The 22943-nt window shown below is 46.5% G+C and overlaps 1 protein-coding gene across 1 annotated transcript in view; it reads right to left on the bottom strand.

Moving 5' to 3' along the window:
* Window positions 1-22943, bottom strand: part of LOC119392501 (organic cation transporter protein) — a 140810-nt gene that overhangs the window by 4983 nt on the left and 112884 nt on the right. Inside the window, exons 10-11 of the mRNA XM_037659692.2 lie at window positions 8836-9017; window positions 974-1110 (exon numbers count right to left, since the gene is read on the bottom strand). Of these exons, the coding sequence (XP_037515620.1) occupies window positions 974-1110; window positions 8836-9017 (319 nt within the window). The remainder of the gene's footprint in view (window positions 1-973; window positions 1111-8835; window positions 9018-22943) is intronic.

Raw genomic sequence — 22943 nt, 5'->3', positions numbered from 1 at the left:
TACGTCGCGTTATTCAATAACATTTGCTGGCAGGCTAGTTGGTGATGCATAGTTCATGGGTAAAATACAGCACAAACCAGACGATTAACACAAGGAAGACACGGGATACAAAGCTAAGAAAACATTCGTTTCACAGCCAAAGGTGGTGACCTCCACATGTCGTACGTAAAAGCGTCTATAAGAACCACATATGCCGCATTGTAAAATACAGTCTTGGAAGCTACTCACTTGCTGCGCAACTAGAGTTGTATAGTTTCCTCTTGAGGGATGCTGTTTCATGACCTCAGAATACTTGGAAAATGCACTACTTCTTCTGTTTCGATAGTGTTGGACATTACTTTAGTTTTCGGCATATTAATTTTCAGACACACCATGCTGCTTTTCGTGTGCAATTCAGTGATCATGCTTGTCATTTCGTCCCCTGAGTTACTTGGAATCGTGGAAGAATGCTAATGTTATCTTAATCCGTCAGAAAATAAACGCCAAGGACGTGAAATACTGTAGGTCGATCAGCGCACTGTCCGTTGCCTTAAAGGTATTGACAAAGGTAATCGCTAATAGAATTAGAGCCGCCTTGGACTACAATGTGCACGGGTTTCGTAAAGGCTTACAGTATTGGTAAATCAATACGATCCACCTCTTCTACACTCAAATGAATCGCAATGTTTGCTTATTTCCGAAGGTTGCTTCGGTGCCGAGTGTGCGGTGACGTAATCACAATAATAATAATAATAATAATGTCCGGGGTTTTACGTGCCAAAACTACGATATGATTATGATCGTAGTGGAGGGCTCCGGAAATTTCGACCATCTGGTGTTCTCTAACGTGCACTGACATCGCTCAGTACACGGCCCCGTAGCATTTCACCTCCATCAAATGCGACCGGCCGGGATCGAACCCGCGACCTTAGGGTCAGTAGCCGACCAACGTAACCGTGCACTGCACCACCGAGGCGGACAAAAGCAATCGTACCTGGCCTTCTTGATGTCGTGCAGCGTGTCCGGCAGTGGTTCGTTGAACGTCTCTGGCAGCGGGAGGGACACGAGGATGAGGCAGGCGCACCCCGTGATGTCGACAACCTTGGGCACCCAGGGGAAAAACACCACGCCCTGGATCGAAGTAAGAGAAGCGTTGTACAGAGATTTACATGCTGTTCTTTTTAGCTATAGGCGACGTGACGAAGCGCGTGTCTTCAGTTACCCCATTTCACCGTGTGGGTTACCCCATTTCACTGTGTGGGCAACCCTCGGTAACCACCAGGGGTGCTATTCTGGACACTGTGGAATTTGTAATGGCGGCATTTTAAGCAAATCGGAGAGGCCGTAGCAGCCCTCTGGGCCAATCAAAGTTGACGAATGACTGAATTTGTCAGTGTCCAGAATAGCACCCCAGATCACCACCCTCGTCGATGTCCGCACCGGCGGTGACAAGACCCTGCTGCGAGGGCCTCTGCGCATGCGCCCGGGTGCGGACAAGCTTTATTAATAAATGGCTTTTTGAGTTACGTCGACGAGCGGCCCGTTTCATTGGAGTGGACGGCGAACCGCACAACTGCTGCTGTTATGGCCACGACACTAAGAAAGCGGAAAATTACACGATACACCATTCTTTTTTCCATTTATACATGGTGGGATCATGACTGCGCGATTTGAGATCACCACTAATAGGCTAAGGTTAATTTAGGCCACATAAGAGACAATATACGAAAACAAACATATCGAACAGTCACTCTGTTTTATGCGTTTTACTGGACTTATTTATCAATTGTCTTTTATCGAGTGTAAGATTTTTTTAGCCTTTCCAAAAAACAGCGCCATCAGTGCTCAGCAAGAACAAAACCTGGCATTGCTCGACCTGTAAGGCATGAAAACGTGAAAGCCAAGAAACAAACTCAGAAGGAAGTTGAGGACGAACCAATGAGCGATGTGCAGGGGAATGATGGGCTTCACTTTTTGATAAAAACGAGAGCTACAGGCTTTGTATCCTAGCAGCTGTAAGGCAAAATGGGTGGGGCGTTACAGTTCATGTCCTATAATTGAATTACAGAAAATGCAAAAAATAAGAAAGGCAAGCACAATCGACGGTCGCGGAAGCGGTGACTTGGCCAGGAAATGTGGCAGGGATGGTACGGTAGGCAGCCTGCGAGACATTGGTGATTTCGGGCGGGCATCGGTGATTCTTGTTCTTTGAAGTCAATTAAGCAGCAAAGTATTAGAGAATTACACGAAGTAAGGTGCATTTTTATTGACTCTACAAATTGCAGTAAACATTCGCTTACCAGTTAAATGAGGAAGCATGGTGTCAAGTGCGCACAGGTAAACATGAACAGATCTCACTCGATGATTGCCCGCTGCAATGATCGTGAAATAAACAAACACTCGTCAAGCAGTGAAGGTCTAACAAACCGAGCCCGTAAGGCCCCCTTGATAAATGTGGAAGGTAACGCAGTGGCTCGTATTGGTGAGATGGCGCAATGCGAGTGCGTAATTTCAGGCACATTTCCACGTGTGTGGTTCATCGCATGGTGCGTCGTCTGAATGCGCAGCTACTCAGCATTAATCGTGCAAGTTGTAGCATCTCCGTGGCGACGATGGATGCCAAATTGCAGTCGATGCAGTGGCACGTGTTCTCGTGGTGTTCGGATAATGAGTTGGAAAGTGATTTTACCTCGATAACGTCTTAATGATGTCGCTTTTTAGGCATCTTTTGAAATAACCCGATTCACCACCATAAGTGGCACCACATTTTTCGCGAGGCATTTGAAGCACACCACCCGGATACGTTGATATCTCTAAGGGATCCCTCACGTGCACAAGCTGACGACGTTCCTTGCAGGAAATGACATGGGTAACCCAAACGTCGTATTACGCACTCTGGCCGAGGCCTCACTAACGCCACGCATGTGTGGATGGCAGTGCGGTTGCATTTCTTCGGAACCGCTAGCCGGTTGCGCCAAGTTTGGAAGTGAGGCATGACGTTCAACAATGTACCGGGTGGTTATCCGTTACTGGTCACATACTTCCATACCGAGGTCACTTCTGCTCACACATTGTAGGACTCGAACAAAGAAATAAAGTGTGACCTAACAGCGACGAGGCGAACGAACGCTTGTGGCCCTTAGAATGTACAGGAAGGACATCTTGGTATTTTCCCGTGTGCACGGGCTTTCGATAGAGCGTCGTGACAAACCCTTTGACGGTACGTCCACAAGGGCATCAAAGAATGCGATGCGGTCACTGTCTTCGTATTTCACCGTAAGCTAGATAATCGGACTGCGCAAACTGAGTTCGGCGGCTGAGAACCTTGGCCGTTACTGTGGCAAATAACAAGCGTTCGGGGGCAACGTTGAACGATGACAGCGCGGAACCCTCGATTGCACCGACCCTGCCTACAAGGCGGGGTCAGTGCACGCAGCAGATGCCAGCACAGCGGGCTCGAAATCTTGCATGCAGAAATGCTTACTGAAGACGAAGTACGTGCTTCTTAGGCAAACATCCACGAGACGACATAGGTCATGCACTGACGTGAATAGGCGCATGAGGACGGGTGCCGTCCCGGGGATATCTTTCAGCATTCAGCAGCAATGTCGACAGGAGCGCAGGTAAACGAAGATTTCACATCGAATGATGCCATGATTTTGTCCTCGTTGGTGGTGCACTCTTTTAACCTCTGGACGAAATGCCTTAATTTCTTCATAAACTCAGAAGAGAGTCCAACTAGCGGGAACAGCGAACTATGAAGGTAGCCGCATAACCGGTGATGAGGTGAGCGGATAAAACCCGCGGCGGATCTTAAAGGCAAGTCTAGTTTATGCACTTTCCGTAAGCCATGTATGGCTGGCGCAGAGCCGGTATTGGAAAGAAAACGCTTCGTGCCGCACGCTTCGCGTTGTCTGACCATGTGCGATGCGACCCCGAGACTATAAGGGCGCTCGAAGACAGCGCGCAAAAAACCGCTAGCCGTCTCGGTTTGGCTTTACCGCTCACACCCACCTCAGATTACCTCCTAAATACGGCGCGCGGGCAGTTATGTTAGCCATCATAGCGATGCTAACTACTGTAGCTATACGCAGCCTTGATCAGATGGTGACACACCTGTCTTCCTCTAGAGCGCGCTGATTCGCGTGGAAGCGCTTTGCCGTTTCAAGAGAAGATGCATGTACTTTATGTGGGGAGGCTAAAGAAACGACAGAAGGTGTTTTAATTGAAAGTGAAGATATCCACCCGGGTGTACGTTAGGGCACTAGCCTTGGGTTTTAAGAACTGCACTGGAAAGGGAAACAGGTCCACGATAGATATAAGCAAAATAGTAAAATAAGTAAAAGGTTGGAGGGCTGCTGGCGGAAATGTTGGGAGAGACGACAAAAAGCACAAAAACTAAGGTTATTCTGCAATAAAACGCAGAATTTTAAGTTATGAACGTCTTTTTTTCTGTACTGTAGGAAGAAACATTTCATCCAGGTCGACAAGGCTATAGGCCTAAAATATAGTGAGCTTGATGGCGCACCGGTCACCACCGGTTTATAAAAAAGACGCTCAATACATCCATCCATTGATCCATCAATTGAACCTAGAAGGAGCCACGTTCCTCCCTGGTTCATTTTCACACACTTTCCTTCGTACCCGCCGCATACTGCATGCGGGCTACGCATTTGGATCGGCCATTGCACGCAGTATTGGAGCCACGCACTATTTCGCCTGGAATGTCCACAAAATCTTATCACAATGAATGAATGAATGACTGAATGAACGAACGCACAGATAAATAAACAAGTAAGGGTGTGTCCAGAAAAGAACGAGCATGAGTTCCCGGTCACCATTCCCGATTTGTACGAAATTTAGACCCAAAACAATGATCTCGAAGTTAGTTCCGCGAAAAAAAAAAATTGTTCACATGAAAAAATACTAATCTTGGTCGCTAAAAACACTTTCCCGCCAATTTTGCGATTTCTGAATTTAAGCGCACCTTACGAAAAAACGGTGCACGTCTGGCTCACGATATTTATTCCCATCAAAGAACAAGCGAAACGCGATGTTATATATCTTATTTCCGTTTGCTGTCGAAAGAACTTTGAGGAATAAAATCACAAACATGGTAAACAGTACAAAATACCTGTATTTCAGGTATTTAGTACAACAAATAAGTTAAACTGGGGTAAGGAAAGTCGGTACTTATTGACTTTAATATCTGCGCTTTCTTGTGAAAAAAATTCGTGGATTTTGCGCGCACTGATAAACGCCAAAATTGTGCTGAAACGCATGTGGTCTACCAAAAACGCCGAAGTTTGAAAATATTTTTCACAAAAAGGATATTTAAAAAATATATCTTAGATTAAAGTATACGAGGTTTGTCTACCATTCTGCGTAAAAAAAGTTGCTTTATTTTAGTTGCTAACAAGTTATAATGAGTATGACCAACTCTGCTATAGCGGCCGCGCCATTATGTGCTGCGAATCGGATACACGTTGTCTAAAATATTGAACGCGACATTACAGCACGGCAGCTGTTCCAAAAGAACAAATGCGCAGCCAGGTTTCATGGTGTGGCAAGCTTTGTCTTGTGATCAGCCGCTTGGCAAACTTGCGTAGACCCGTAGCGGCGGCCGCTCCAAGCTGCCAGCGCTCGCACGTAAAGTCCCTAGATTTTTCCCTTAAAATCTAGGGACTTTACTCACACGTATTCGCAACTGTCAGCTACGGTGGCGCCGCCACGCGGCAACCGGTGAAAGCCGCGTTCCGGTGATAGAACGAAAACTTGCCTGGCGACAACGTGCGGGCTATGCTTCGTCGTCGGTGTGTCCTGCAACTTGTGCGTGTGGCCAGTGAATTACGATGGATTTTGTTGGTTCAACATTGTGGAACCTTTGCGGTTCAGTAATGGGGAAACAGCACAAGAGAAATCGCGTGTACTGCGTGCCAAAATGCTCAAACCGTGTACTATGAAAGGCGTCGTAAACGTGGCTGGTTTTCCCTTGGACCGGAGGCAGAAAAGGCAATGGGATATCCACGTGCGCACCGGGGAGCTTGTCACACAGAAAATGATGGTTTCCATCGTGCTTCTCAAATCGGCTGAATTTTCGGACACAACTGAATTCCTCGGATATTACCTGCCAATACCACGATGCGATTATGGGACGCGCTGTAGTGAGGATCTTCGGATGAATTTCGACCTCTGGGGTTGTTTAATGTGCTCCTAAATCTAAGCACGCAGGTCATCTTTTGCATTTTTCCGCCATCGAAATGCGGCCGCTGTGGCCGGGAATCGAACCCGCGTGAACATGCATCGAAACACCTTACGTACTGCGCTACCACGGTCCTGGGAGACAGCAGGCTAGTGCTCTTTTTTTTTTGCTTAATTTAGAAGACGACGGTCAATAAAACTATGCCTCGCGAGCGAGAACCACATCAAAACAGCCTGCCGCAACTGACACCGGCGAGCGGCTGCTGGGCAGACGCCGCTGCCGTCCGCGATCGAGCGTGAGCACGCCATAGAGTGAGCAAATTTTGCTAACACGATTGGGATTGTACTCTTATGTCAGGCGTCGACATACGCAATCAGTTTTCTCGACACCCTCAATATTAAGAGCCAGGGGCGTAGCCAGAAATGTTTTTCGGGGGGGGGGGGGGGGTTCAACCATACTTTATGGATGTTCGTGCGTGCGTTTGTATGTGTGCGTGTATATATACGCAAGCAAAACTGAAAAATTTCGGGGGGGGGGGTTTGCCTTGGCTACGCCCCTGTTAAGAGCAAAGGTGGAAGCGAAGCAAGCCGGTTGGGTAAGACGGCCTGCAGTGTCACTGCTTATCTGCGAATGCACCGCAGGTGCCTTCGCATCGTGGTTCCCAATCTCGCGAGTGGTGTGGACGCCGGCGCTTTTTGTGATAAGTGCCACACTGGAAGCACCGCATTATTTAGTTAGGAATTAGTTTGCATGATAAAATAATTGTAGCATACCTTTTTCATGCCACCGATAGCGGCGATACCGGCAAATACCTCGGCATCCTCGGACATGATGATGGGAGCGGTAAGGAACCGAGCAGCGGCACGACGTTGCCTGTCTCCCGTGCTGCTGCCACTATGGCTATACGGCCGTGCGATCGCCGGACCGGGCGGATGAGAAAAATCTGCCGAGTTTGACGCACGCCGGACGCCATATCCGGCGACCCCGTACGGCGAAACATCACCATTCCAGCTGCTAGACCAGCGCGTAGGACGTCAAATCGGATGCAAAATCGTGCCGTGTGTCTCGCAGTTTATGCTCTCAAGCGTGAGCTACTTCATGCATGGGAAGTTCAATGCGGTGGAAAATTATCGTAGCCATATATATAGTATACCGAACAAAAAATCTGCCAGTAATTTTGCAGTGAGCGCCTCCAGTACAGCACGCACGTATTTCTTCATCTGCTGTCATGACCGAAGCCAAAGAATACCGTGATAAACGCGCAGCTCGCGTTGAATACCATGTCTGCAAATAAACAAAATACAATATTGTTTCAGCGGTGCTTTCACAATGAAATGGACCTGGTGGCACTTGCGTTAACAGCCGGCTGAAACAGTGTTCCGGCACGAGAAGCAGAATTGCAGTTTGAGTTGTTCGACCAGCGTGAGCATGTGTGACAGCTTTGTTTGGATGTCACAGTTTTTCTTTCTGTGTCGTATGGTGCTCATACAGTGGGCGTAATTATTTTTAGATCATCGGAAGAGAGGAAGCAACACTGAAGGCGCTCCCTGCAGAATTACCGGCTGAGTTGCGGGCAGAGTTTTCGTTGTATAATATGGACGTTGTTGGTAATTAACAGCTTTAACTTTTCACAGTGATACATTCCTTATCTCATCAGCCCTCTGAGCGTCATTTTCATGCGCAAGCGGAGCTGTCCCCGCAATCGAAGCGGTATGAGTACTGCGAGCGCTCCAGCCTCGAGCGGCCGCCGCTGCGGGTCTGCTCAAGTTTGCCAAGCGGCTGATCACAAGACAAAGCTTGCCACACCATGAAACCTGGCTGCGCATTTGTTGTTTTGGAACAGCTGCTTCGCGATAATGTCGCGTGAAATTATTTTGAACAACTTGTATCCGATTTGCAGCACATAAGGAATGGAGCGGCCACTAGGCTGATTTGGTCACATTTTAAGCAATAAAACTTGTCAGCAACTCAAATAATGCAACGTTTTTTTTTTACGCAGAATGGTAGACAACGTCCTTGAATTCAATCAGTGAGATAAAAAAAATAAGAATTGCCTTTCTGAGAAAATTATTTTCATACTTCGGCGTTTTTCGTAAACCACATGCGTTTCAGCACAATTTTGAAGAATAAAGGTGCGTGCAAATTCCACAGATTTTTAAAAAACAAAGTGCGGATATCAAAGCCAATATGTACCGACTTTTATTATCATCAGTTTAGCTTGTCTGCAGCAATAAATTCCTGAATTACAGGTACGATCTGCGTTACAATGTTTGTGATTTTTTTACTCAGAAGTCCTTCGACAGCACATGAAAATAAGATATTCACAAGATCGAATTTCACTTGTTCTTTGATGGGAATAAATATTGTGACCCAGACCTGCTTCGTTTTTTCGCAAGATGCGCTCAAAATCCACAAATTGCGAAATTGGTCTTTTGCGGCCAACATTTCTATTTATTTTTCAGGTGACCAAAGTCTTTCTTCGCGAAACTAACTTCGAAGTCGTTAACGCGAAATTGTTATGGGTCTAAAACCTCGGCCTATAGAGTAAATTTAATCAAAATGAGGAATGTTGACGAGGACCTCGCGTTCGTTCTTATCTGGACACACCGAGGAAATGCTCAGCGTCTGAAAATTGCTGCTGTAAGTGTACATACCAGTTCCTTGGTGAAGGGCGCCAGTATCGCCCCGATTCGGCTCGTGGTGATTGTGAAGCCCATGGCGGTGGTGCGCAGCCTGGTTGGATAGAGCTCGGACATCTGGACCACGCAGACGCAGTGCGCCGCTATGAGGCCCATCTTGGCCAACAGAGCGCTCGCCATTAGTGCCCACGAGGCCTCTGCGACCATACAACTATATTTGCGTCACTTGCATAATACACAGTGTGAGCAATATGAGCTGGAACGCAGAAATTACCTTTTAAAGGTCGTAGCGGCTAAAGCAGTTGGCAAGCGCGAAGGTGTTCATGACACAGAATGCTCAAGCGAATAGGTATCTCTGAAAATTCAGTACGTCAAATTCGTATGAGTTCATTACAATTATTCGTTGAATGAACACGAATTCGGCGTTCCAGCTCATATTACTCACGATTTCGCCCATGAAATTCGATTACGAATATCTTGAACTAAGTGCAACTTTTGTGATTAAAAAAAAAATAGGTATGTCATAAATTGGCACGCACAACTTTGTAATATAAACACCTGCCCTCAAGTCAATAATTAAAAATTAATTAACGAGTTTTTGTTAACTGGTCGCGTCAACGGCATTTTAGCTGCAGGAAAATATTTCCGCCTCGACATTGCGCTCATGTGAGAAGGAGCCTGACTTTCATAGAATATTTAAAAAAATTGTATTGTCTAAAAAAACACCACATATATTCCCTCCCGAGTTTAGGGTAGAACGAATTATTTTATGTTCTTTTCTAGTTAAGAGGCTATTGAAAAGCATGCAATAAAATAACGGAGACGGTAAGCGCAATAGTTTTCACGGGAGAACTATGTCCACTATACTGGTCACTGGTATTTATTTCTTGCACTTGTGGGTACACAGCTCCTGCTTCTTTCTTGAAAGAATGTTGAATGTCACTGTATGCAGCCAAACCATCTGTATGCAGCCTTCGCTGCATACAGATGGTTTGTTTGGTGTGCAAGGAGAGTTTTGACAAAGTCACCTAAACCATGTGCTCGCGGTGTCTCGCGTGCTTCTGATTAGCTAATAATGGCGAGGTAAATGGAGGTTGTAAGCTGCAAACTGCCTACGCGTTAGCCCTTTAGAGAGCGGCAGCAGCCCACTTTCGCACACGGTAGACACAAATGAAATATGAGAAGACATTTTTCTTGACGAAAAGCCACCAGAGCAATGTTTTACTGCAGGGAAATAATTAAAACAGATTTGCGAACAATGCAAGCTGATCACAACCATCAGTCGCACTGAAGTGAGCAAGCACACAGAGCAAGGGTCATTTTGGCCCGTCATAGCTCGTGAACAAAGCAAATGAAAACATATGATATTAAAACCGTGTGTTCACTGACACAAGCTCTCTTCGATAAAAAATTGTCGTCAAAATTGAGACCGGAGTTTTTTATTTTATTTTTTGAAAATGAACTTTTTTGAAAAGCTCGCTTCTTTAACTATTTTTTTTTGTTATTTTTGCTGCCCGAAGGAAAATGGTCTTCCGTATAAATGTTGTAGAGGCTCTTTTCTATATTTGACAATGTTTTGAAGTTTCTGTTCGAAATAGGAAAGGCGCTAAGGCGCCTCAAACTTAGCACACTTTTTTTTATTTCGGCCGTGTTTGCCATTTTTTTTACATTTTCTTCCTTTTGAGGACGGCATAAAAAAAGCATGCATGTAATTCACAGTAATGCGTATTAAAACCAGCACAAGAATTTTTCGGCACGTCATTTATAGTTCGCGTTAAATTCGGCCGTGAAATCCGGAAACATTGCAGTGAGCAAAAACAGGAGGCCCGCGCCGCCACCTTCAAATATTTTTTTGTCGCGCTGGAAGCGTTTCTTGCAAATAAAATTTTCGGTTCCGTGCACTTTGAATGTGCCCGCATAACATATAAAAAACCCAGGCAAAACAAGAATGTCGACCGGACAGGCATGTTCGATCTCTCGTGGAATCACCCAGAAGTAATTGTGAAGATATCGAACAAACATCGCATATCTCTGAGTTTTGATGATTTTTGACATAGTTCACATTGTTTGAAACACCCTGTATATATATATATATATATATATATATATATATATATATATATATATATATATATATAGCTTTCCAACCCCGCGACCATTGTACTGGACATAAAGAAAAGCGGTGCAGAAAAGCTAGCAAAGGCGAAATTGGAACCGAAACCACTGTTGCTGCTTCTCTACGAGGCGAGCAATATCTTTTTTTTTTTACTGTAGTACGTTCCTCCTCAGACGCATTTTCTTACGAAGAAGCGTCAGTGTAAAGGCGTCGTCCACGAAGAAGCTCGCGCGATTGGCGTGCTCAAGTATGCAAAATTAATTTAGGAGCTATCTTCGCGCAATTAAAATAATTTAAGTCATGCGAGCTAACTTATGTCCTCTTGAAACAGTGTTGTGAAAAGGGAGCCTTTGTAATCGGAAGGTTATTCGCAAGGCGAGAATGTATTTTTGTCCAGTACACTGGACACTAGGATGCAATAGCGGATATTCATAGGGTGCCTCGTTGCCAGCGCCTCCGCTTCCAGGGTGGAGACACCTTTTGACCCACTCCGCGCCTCCGTTTCTTCGCGGGGAGCCATATTAGTTCTACTGTGTCAGGCGGAGTGCAGTGGCTAGCACGGCGACGGTGCTGCAAACGCGTTGGTGTTATATCAGTTCTTTGACCGCTATGACACGCTGCTGTGTGCCACTGTGTACTGTTTCAGATGCGAAAGGCCAATGGATGTTTCCATTCTTTCGTAAAAAAATGGGAGGCGCAAGTGAAACGCGACCGCTGGCATCCGACATACAGTACCAAGATATCCGAGATTAGTTGTTGACTTGTCGTAGCGTACGACCGTGCATTTCGATCACTGGCCGTGAACATGCTGTCGGACAAATTCATGCACGAATTAAATACTTGTCTAGGTATAATCATTGTTTGAGGCTGCTATTACAGAGGAACTGTTAAGCTTTTCATTAGGCCATGCGGAGCCCCGCCACGGTGGTCTAGTGGCTATGGCGCTCGACTGCTGACCCGAAGGTCGCGGGATCGAATCTCGGCCGCGGCGGCTGCATTTTCGATGGAGGTGAAAATGTTTGAGGCCCGTGTACTTAGACTTAGGTGCCCGTTAAAGAACCCCAGGTGGTCGAAATTTCCGGAGCCCTCCACTACGGCGTCCCTCGTAATCATATCGTGGTTTCGGGGCGTTGAACCCCAGATATTATTATCCTCATAGCTATGGCAGAGCGTTATGACCTCTGCCACTGTGCGGGGGTTTTTGGCGAGCAGCATGGTGAAGGCATCGTCGTCGATGCCTTTCATAATGTGCCTGACCTTGTTAGATCCGGACATGGTGGCGTCGGCTTTCTTACACATATTGAGGACGTTTTCGATGTAGCTGCTGAATGATTCACCGGCCTGCTGAGCTCGTTCACGTAAGCGCTGTTCGGCCTGCAGCTTACGAACGGCAGGGCGGCCAAACACGTTGATAATGGTGGTCTGAAGTGGGACCACGTCGTAAAATCTGATGCGTGGTTGCTGTACCACAGGCCTTCCACACCCGCGACGTAGAAAACCAAGCTGGTCAATCTTCCCGCCTCGTCCCATTGATTGGGGACACTCACGCGCTCGTAAATCACGAGCCAGTCCTCCACGTCGGTACCATCTGCGCGAGTGAAGGGGGTTGCGGATACGTGGGGCACCGGGACATGAGGTCGGTGCAGGCGGAGGCGTTTGCTGGGCGGCGTCTTGAGGCGTGGCAGCTGGCAGGGTACAGGATGGAAGCGCCAGGGGCATCGAATGAGGACCGAAGTTGTTGTGACGGCACAGCCCTCTCCACCAATTTGTTAAGGCGTTTATTTGACGGCACTCAGCGGCAACACGCAATGGCGACAGTCAAGGCAGAAACATGTAGTCAACGCGAGCGGCGTTCTTTCAGGAGAAGCCAAAGAGGACGACCCACTAGAAGGCGCTCGAGAGCGCAACCCATTACTCAGTTTCTTTGCTACATATCGCTTTTCTACGTTATCATTAGGTGTCATATGATGCACGTTATCACCATGTAATCTAAGTGTTGTTATGGTGGTGTTCCCACTAATGAGGTTGTTCCCACAAACGTGGTCGAACCTGTATTTATGGGAAAAAAATGATACTAAGCGACTGATGCACAAGAATGCCCTAGATTTCCGCACTCCTTATAGGCGGTCTCCGCTGATATCAAAATCAAATGAAGGAAATACTCCGATATCGATGCTCATATGCTTTCGTTGGAATGAACTCCTAGGTCCAAAAGTACTTGTAAAGGCTGGCATATGATTGCTATTCTGAAGTACATAACAGCCCAAGAAATAATTTGAGATCTCTAGGGCGGTTCTGAGGCGCGTAGTAATGTACAAGTCGGTAAAAGTTCTTTAATATCAAAGCATAGCCCATAAATTGATCAGGCGACGTCGTGTTTGTCAGCCTGTGATCGCATGTTCATTCGCACTGCGCGAAGACGTTAGCAGAAAAGCTCGAGCTGTACTGTTCGCGGCAGGGCACTAAGTCGACATTAACAAGAAGCCCCCAGGCTGCGAATGTCCAAAATAAAGCGAACTTGACTATGGTTCGAAGACTGGAAGCTGTCGACGTTGCCATCTCCGCTTCTGGCTCGGTGAAGAGCCTCGTCCGGCAGCTTCTGTTTTCGCTTCTTAAAGCGCGACGAGGAGATGTGTCCCGTGTAGATGGGTGTTCGCGCTCTATTTCACCGGTGCTGCCTACATTGATATCATGACGTGCCTGATGCCGGCGCATTTCCTCAGCATGACTTATGGGTGCCGTATGACTGGACCACTGGTCGGCTGACAGGCTGACATCTAACGTTATCCCGGGTAGCTTCTCTATGCGTAATGCTCGTGGTTTGCTTTGAGGCCGGCCCAAGGCTTCCTTCCTCTTCTTACCACTTGCAGTGGCCTTAGCCCGGGCTGTAGACAGGCGAGTTCGTACCGTCTTGGCACAGAATACGTCTGTGTCGCCGATCGAGGGCGTGAGGTTCGATGGTCGGAGCCTTGGCTGTCGGAGCCTTGTGGTCGGAGACTTGGGGTCGGTGCTCTGGGTGTCACCTTTGCGTCTGATGTTCCTGCAGGAACTTGCTTCGTTGACATCATACCTCATCTGGCCATTTGTGCTGGCAGAGGACGCGCACGTCGATCGACAGTGCTTGCTGGCGCTTTGCTCGATTCGTCTTTTTGACGATGGGCACTTGGCGTGGCTAATGGCGTCCCCTGCGGGAATTCTCCGAGTCGCCTTTGTTCGGGACATTCGAACACTAGGCTCAGTCAGCGAGGCCAGCCCGGCTGATGAAGACGCAGGCCTGCAAGGCTCTTCCGAAGCCATTCTTCTTGCTCGACTCCGCGTCAATATACTTGAGGTGGACGGCAGGGTCTCCTGAGTCGGTGCCTTGAATCTTCTTGGCGACATATTGTCGATTCTCTCTTTTCGGGTGTTGTTCCTTCCTCTGACTGACGACTGAAGACCTACAACTGTTCGACCCTGGCTACTCGACACGCTGTCAGTCGTCAACCACGGGGATGTTGTACCGGTCTCTGAAGTCTTGCTCGGCGCTCTTCCTTGAGTGCACGGCTGGTCGCGGAGCGCTCGCCAGCGGCACTGCGCGTGTAGCTCGTGATGATGACGATGATGATGGTTTACTTGGCTCGTACCCACACTGGGGTACGAGCCAGAAGTGTTGATATGAATTTTTAAATAGTCGGAAGACTGACTAATGATTAAACAGAAAAGAAAAGCAAACATATAAAGCAGAGAGCGCAACGTAATTATTTACTTGTGCATTCAGGAGCAGACAGCTAAGTGGTTATACCGAAGAAAAATTAGAACAATGGTACTAAAGTGTAACCCAACCTTTTCATTTTGTAATTTATTCTTTACTACTGCAAGAATACTTATACAGGTAGGAATTTGCAGTCGTATTCGTTTTGTTTCTCGAATGAAACCACAAACATAATCAAAAACATTCCTCTAAGCCCAGAGCTCAAGCACCGAAGTACAGTGTCTAAAAGTTCAGTCCCAGATTAGCATACGGAATATCAAGAAGCTTTTTTTCGTTGTAATATATAGCGGCGACATGACAAATAATAATGCTTTGTTGATTATATTTCTAAAGAGAATTGACACACGGGCGATATCACCAGACCAGCCCTGTGTATATAGATTTGCCGGAGGCGCACGGCATCGTAATCTGGTTATCATGACTTCCCATTGTCTAGTTCAGGGCATCCAAAGGTACAGCGCATCCAAGACAGGACAACGCGAATGACTCATACACAGGGCTCTGTATGTGTGTTTGCAGAGCTTGTGTTTACACACGCGCACACCGCGTCTGTTTGTGTGTCATTAGCTTTGCACCTTCTTGGATGCCCTATATTTAGGGCGTCGTGTTTTCGGAGTTAATTTTTTTTTGGAAATTCGGAGGGTGTTTTTCGTGGTTATTTATTTTTTTCGGATAGAAGCGGGCGGTCGCGCTGCATGGGCGCTGCCATGTTGATTTGTAACCACAGTTACCGGCAGTTACTGATACAACAATTAAAAGCACACGACAAAGATGCGAAGAAAGATAAACATATCACGCATCGATGTGACGTAACACGTGTGAAACAAGCGCAAATGTCTCAACTCTGCCCGATTGCCCATGCATTTGCCCGATTGTTGATAAAGCGCTGAAGGATGAGGCAGTAAGGGGAAAGTGCGGTGTCAATCATAGGAACAAGTACGTCGCATGTGTGAAACAGGTGGTGTATCTCATTCCGCTGTCTTGCGGTAGAGAGTACGTGGGACAAATGAAACGATGTGTTAATGTTCGACTAAGGGAACATGAGTTGTCACTCGAAGGGGTCGCGCGTCTTCATCTACCGGAGCATTGCAGGTCATGCGGTTGTTATCCCTTTTTTAACAAGACCACCATCATTTTTAAGCATCCTAACCAATTGACAAGAGAAATCGCCGAGTCCTGCCATATAACGATTAGGGATGGCACGTGTATAAGTGAACCATCAGTCGCACTCCATGAGAAAGAATTTGGTTACCTGTGCCACTCTTGATTATCTCGATTTTTTTAACTACGCTTCCTTGATGCATCTCTCGTTCTGCGCATGTCGAGTTGAATGCAATTTGTACATATATGTTTCACCTTTTTTCAATAAAATATCAGTTGCGAGTCAGCGCCGTGTTGTCCGTTTCCTTCTCTTTTGTCCTCGTGTGTTGCGCTGTCCCCGAGTGAAAAAATGAAACATGTACTAGCAGGCATGTTGACAGTAATTTTGACAGGAGTGCTGGCAACACTGTAGATTTGCATTGCTACGCGTCTTCGCTACGCGTGCCGATTGTCAAACACACTGCAAGTTGTCGTCAAGCTCTTTGAAGTTGCACTACCACCAAGATCATGTTGTCCTCTCCAATATCGGTCTCACGCATGGGCGTAGGCAGGGGGGTGCAAAAGGGGCACTTGTCCCCCCTCAAGCCACACCGGCACCTGGCCCCCCACCCAAGCTATGCCAGCTCTCTTTCTCTTCCCCCCCCCCTCCCCCAGCCGCGATGTAACACGGGTTTGCACGCCCCAAGGCAAAATCCTGCCGACGCCCATGGTCTCACGTCCAGTCCACGAAGCCTTTGCTGCGGATGGCTCCCACAACAGCCGGCATGCACTACCAGTACGAGTGCCGGCGTCGACGAAGAAGAAAGAAAGCCCGCGTCATTCGACTGCTATGACTATTGGTAGTGCTGAAGTATAATGAACAGCACCGCAACAAGAACGGAACGAGATACACAGACGTAAACACAACGGTGCACACGGACTCGGAGACACTTATTCAAAATGGCGGCACGACTACTTTTCGCGAGGCATGGTGCGGAGAGTATGTGCACTTACACGCGTTTTTTTTTTCTTCGTTAAACGCACGTTATGACTTGAATATGCAGTGAAATAACTTTCAATATTAATAAAATTCATTATTGTGTTGACTGCGGCTGTTTTGTGTTTGCGGTTTTCTCCGCAACTACAGATTACTGGGCACGAGTGTACTCCATTCCGCCGCTGATGGAGATCACCAAAATTCCTTTGCGAAACGCTCCGTTTAGCTTCCTTGGCGTAAGGGAGACCGTGTGACACGGACCGCATCTCCGTTGACGTAACGACGAGGGAGTTGCACGGAGTTAGCGGGTGCCCGTGTGACAGGGGTATTAGCCACAATAATGAATAGAGGCCGCTTTTTCTATATCTCAAAGCTGGGATTGGTTCTTTGTATGAAGAACTTCTATTCTCCCATTTGACATGACCACCTAACGAAACTAATTAAAAAGTTAATTAACTTTATTTTCTTAATAACTGTCCCAAGTGATGTCTTTAACTATCTTAAGATGCAAGCCGTTACAAAAACGTCGCTCACTCATTCGGCACGTCTCAGAAGAATATGGCAGTTGCACTCTTTCACGTTTCTGTTTAGGTTTCGCCGTTGAAAATGGTTAAATTTCATTACTTCGCAATTATTACTCGAGGCCGCTTTTTCGAAATGTCAAAGCTGAAATGGGTTCTTCCCATGAAGCACTTCAATTCTCCCATTAGACATAACCGCCTAAACTCCACAAACTAAAAACTTAAATAATTCAGCTTTCTTAATTACTGTCCCAAATGATGTCTTTAGCCGTCTTAAGATGCTTCCGGCTACAGAAGGGTGATTCCACAAGAGATCGAACATGCCTGTCCGGTCGACATTCTTGTTTTGTCTGGGTTTTTTATATGTTATGTGGGCACATTCAAAGTGCACGGAACCGAAAATTTTATTTCCGAGAAACGCTCCCAGCGCAACAAAAAGAATATTTGATGGTGGCGGCGCGGGCCTCCTGTTTTTGCTCACTGCAATGTTTTCGGATTTCACGGCCGAATTTAACGTGAACTATAAACGATGTGCCGAAAAATTCTTGTGCCGGTTCTAATAAGCATTACTGTGAATTACATCCATGCTTTTCTATGCCTTCCTCAAAAAGAAGAAAATGTGAAAAATGGCAAACACGGCCGAAATCAAGAAAGTGTGCTAAGTTTGAGGCGCCTTGGCGCCTTTCCTATTTCGAACAGAAACTTCAAAACATTGTCGAATATAGAAAAGAGCCTTTGCAACATTTAAACGGAAGATCATTTTCCTTCGGGCAGCGAAAAAAAGAAAAAAATAGCTAAAGAAACGAATTTTTCAAAAAATAAAATAAAAAAAACACCGGTCTCAATTTTGACGGCAATTTTTTATCGAAGAGCGCTTGTGTCAGTGAACACACGGTTTTAATATCATATGTTTTCATTTGCTTTGTTCACGAGATATAACGGGCGAAAATGACCCTTGCTCTGTGTGCTTGCTCACTTCAGTGCGACTGATGGTTGTGATCAGCTTGAATTGTGCGCAAATCTCAGTTTTAATTATTTCCCTGCAGTAAAACTTTGCTCTGGTGGCTTTTCGTCAAGAAAAATGTTCTCAGATTTTATTTGTGTCTAGCGTGTGCGAAAGTGGGCGGCTACCGCCCTCTAAAGGGCCAACGCGTACACAGTTTACAGCCTACAACCTCGCCTACAAGCGTCAGAGGAAAGGTGGGCGCGCCTGTTCAAGATATCAATCGCTTCCTCTTCCTGAAGAAATGCCTGGTCTACCTCATCGCGGTTAGATGTAGACAGGTTTTTCTTGAGGCGTGTAAAGCAATGCTAGCAGACCTCGCAGGTGTCGCGAAGATCCTCAGCCTATGACAGTAGCTTCTGGAGGTAGGCAACAACAAAAGTAACAAGGAAAAGAAATTTGCGCAACGAAAATGTTTTTCTCAGCAATCTTCTTTTTGTGAACGCGTAAATAATTGGCACTGTATACTCAGACGTAGCCATGGACCGCGCGCATCGCGTGTAGTGAACAACTAGACCAAGTCGAAACGTTTATACTGAACGGCGCCGCAAACATTATCTCACATCTACGCAGCTGTAACGGATGAGTTTCCAGAACTGCTCACGGTGTCACATTTTTATGACCAAGGGTGTCTAAGCGCTTTGGGCTGTGATAATTAATTTGTAGGCCGCACTCGTTGTCAAAACTAAGGATAATGTCCGTCTGGCGCCACCAGTGACATCTGCTATTCTCGACGTGGGAAAGTACTTTATTAAAGTGCCGACAAAACATTATCAATTGGGCAGCTTCGGCCACTTATGGCTTAATCATGCCGCGCCGCACGTTTTCTGGCTGCTGAAACGCTGAGGTAAAGATTGAGATGATACAGGAAGACGTTATCTGCGACGCCGAAAACATGTGACAGCGGGAAGTGAAACAAACGGCTCGAAAATGATTGAGCTGACTTTTTATAAATGTTTTTGAGGAACAGTGTATGTCGAATGGGAAAGATGGTTAGAGCCTACAGTGCACATAATGGAAGGCAAGCAAGCAGGCAGTGAGAAAGCAAGTGCATAACAGCGTGCATGCTGATTGTGGCATTTAGTTACGGATTAAGCTTGCCTTCGCTGCATACAGATGGTTTGTTTGGTGTGCAAGGAGAGTTTTGACAAAGTCACCTAAACCATGTGCTCGCGGTGTCTCGCGTGCTTCTGATTAGCTAATAATGGCGGGGTAAGTGGAGGTTGTAAGCTGCAAACTGCCTACGCGTTAGCCCTTTAGAGAGCGGCAGCAGCCCACTTTCGCACACGGTAGACACAAATGAATTATGAGAACACATTTTTCTTGACGAAAAGCCACCAGAGCAATGTTTTACTGCAGGGAAATAATCAAAACAGATTTGCGAACAATGCAAGCTGATCACAACCATCAGTCGCACTGAAGTGAGCAAGCACACAGAGCAAGGGTCATTTTGGCCCGTTATAGCTCGTGAACAAAGCAAATGAAAACATATGATATTAAACCGGTGTGTTCACTGACACAAGCTTCTTCGATAAAAAATTGTCGTCAAAATTGAGACCGGAGTTTTTATTTTATTTTTTGAAAATGAACTTTTTTGAAAAGCTCGCTTCTTTAACTATTTTTTTTTTTTGCTGCCCGAAGGAAAATGGTCTTCCGTATAAATGTTGCAGAGGCTCTTTTCTATATTTGACAATGTTTTGAAGTTTCTGTTCGAAATAGGAAAGGCGCTAAAGCGCCTCAAACTTAGCACACTTTTTTGTATTTCGGCCGTGTTTGCCATCTTTTTTACATTTTCTTCCTTTTGAGGACGGTCATAAAAAAAAGCATGCATGTAATTCACAGTAATGCGTATTAAAACCAGCACAAGAATTTTTCGGCACATCATTATAGTTCGCGTTAAATTAGGCCGTGAAATCCGGAAACATTGCAGTGAGCAAAAACGGGAGGCCCGCGCCGCCACCTTCAAATATTTTTTTGTCGCGCTGGAAGCGTTTCTTGGAAATAAAATTCTCGGTTCCGTGCACTTTGAATGTGCCCACATAACATATAAAAAACCCAGGCAAAACAAAAATGTCGACCGGACAGGCATGTTCGATCTCTCGTGGAATCACCCACAAGTAATTGTGAAGATATCGAACAAACATCGCATATCTCTGAGTTTTGATGATTTTTGACATAGTTCACATTTTCTGAAACACCTATATATATATATATATATATATATATTATATATATATATATATATATATATATATATATATATATAGCTTTTCAACCCCGCGACCATTGTACTGGACATAAAGAAAAGCGGTGCAGAAAAGCTAGCAAAGGAGAAATTGGAACCGAAACCACTGTTGCTGCTTCTCTACGAGGCGAGCAATATCTTTTTTTACTGTAGTACGTTCCTCCTCAGACGCATTTTCTTACGAAGAAGCGTCAGTGCAAAGGCGTCGTCCACGAGGAAGCTCGCGCGGTTGGCGTGCTCAAGTATGCAAAATTAATTTAGGAGCTATCTTCGCGTAATTAAAATAATTTAAGTCATGCGAGCTAACTTATGTCCTCTTGAAACAGTGTTGTGAAAAGGGAGCCTTTGTAATCGGAAGGTTATTCGCAAGGCGAGAATGTATTTTTCTCCAGTACACTGGACACTAGGATGCAATAGCGGATATTCATAGGGTGCCTCGTTGCCAGCGCCTCCGCTTCCAGGGTGATACACCTTTTGACCCACTCCGCGCCTCCGTTTCTTCGCGGGGAGCCATATTAGTTCTACAGTGTCAGGCGGAGTGCAGTGGCTAGCACGGGGACGGTGCTGCAAACGCGTTGGTGTTATATCAGTTCTTTGACCGCTATGACACGCTGCTGTGTGCCACTGTGTACTGTTTCAGATGCGAAAGGCCAATGGATGTTTCCATTCTCTCGTAAAAAATGGGAGGCGCAAGTGAAACGCGACCGCTGGCATCCGACAGACAGTACCAAGATATCCGAGATTAGTTGTTGACTTGTCGTAGCGTACGACCGTGCATTTCGATCGCTGGCCGTGAACATGCTGTCGGACAAATTCATGCATGAATTAAATACTTGTCTAGGTATAATCATTGTTTGAGGCTGCTATTACAGAGGAACTGTTAAGCTTTTCATTAGGCCATGCGGAGCCCCGCCACGGTGGTCTAGTGGCTATGGCGCTCGACTGCTGACCCGAAGGTCGCGGGATCGAATCTCGGCCGCGGCGGCTGCATTTTCGATGGAGGCGAAAATGTTTGAGGCCCGTGTACTTAGACTTAGGTGCCCGTTAAAGAACCCCAGGTGGTCGAAATTTCCGGAGCCCTCCACTACGGCGTCCCTCGTAATCATATCGTCGTTTTGGGGCGTTAAACTCCAGATATTATTATCCTCATAGCTTTGGTAGAGCGTTATGACCTCTGCCACTGTGCTGGGGTTTTTGGCGAGCAGCATGGTGAAGGCATCGTCGTCGATGCCTTTCATAATGTGCCTGACCTTGTTAGATCCGGACATGGTGGCGTCGGCTTTCTTACACATATTGAGGACGTTTTCGATGTAGCTGGTGAATGATTCACCGGCCTGCTGAGCTCGTTCACGTAAGCGCTGTTCGGCCTGCAGCTTACGAACGGCAGGGCGGCCAAACACATTGATAATGGCGGTCTTGAAGTTGGACCACGTCGTAAAATCTGATGCGTGGTTGCTGTACCACAGGCCTTCCACACCCGCGACGTAGAAAACCAAGCTGGTCAATTTTCCCGCCTCGTCCCATTTATTGGGGACACTTACGCGCTCGTAAATCACGAGGCAGTCCTCCACGTCGGTACCATCTGCGCGAGTGAAGGGGGTTGCGGATACGCGGGGCACCGGGACATGAGGTCGGTGCAGGCGGAGGCGTTTGCTGGGCGGCGTCTTGAGGCGTGGCCGCTGGCAGGGTACAGGATGGAAGCGCCAGGGGCATCGAATGAGGACCGAAGTTGTTGTGACGGCACAGCCCTCTCCACCAATTTGTTAAGGCGTTTATTTGACGGCACTCAGCGGCAACACGCAATGGCGACAGTCAAGGCAGAAACATGTAGTCAGCGCGAGCGGCGTTCTTTCAGGAGAAGCCAAAGAGGACGACCCACTAGAAGGCTCTCGAGAGCGCAACCCATTACTCAGTTTCTTTGCTACATATCGCTTTTCTGCGTTATCATTAAGTGTCATATCGATGCACGTTACCACCATGTAATGTAAGTGTTGTTATGGTGGTGTTCCCACTAATGAAGTTGTTCCCACAAACGTGGTCGACCCTGTATTTATGGGAAAGAAGATGATACTAAGCGAATGATGCACAAGAATGCCCTAGATTTCCGCACTCCTTATAGGCGGTCTCCGCTGATATCAAAATCTAATGAAGGAAATACTCCGATATCGATGCTCATATGCTTTCGTTGGAATGAACTCCTAGGTCCAAAAGCACTTGTAAAGGCTGGCATATGATTGCTATTCTGAAGTACATAACAGCCCAAGAAATAATTTGAGATCTTTAGGGTGGTTCTGAGGCGCGTAGTAATGTGCAAGTCGGTAAAAGTTCTTTAATATCAAAGCATAGCCCATAAATTGATCAGGCGACGTCGTGTTTGTCAGCCTGTGATCGCATGTTCATTCGCACTGCG

Source organism: Rhipicephalus sanguineus, chromosome 1, assembly GCF_013339695.2.
Source record: "Rhipicephalus sanguineus isolate Rsan-2018 chromosome 1, BIME_Rsan_1.4, whole genome shotgun sequence".
NCBI lineage: Eukaryota > Metazoa > Arthropoda > Arachnida > Ixodida > Ixodidae > Rhipicephalus > Rhipicephalus sanguineus.
Note: the sequence above shows the minus strand (reverse complement) of the source record. Positions and strands in the feature narration are given on the sequence as shown.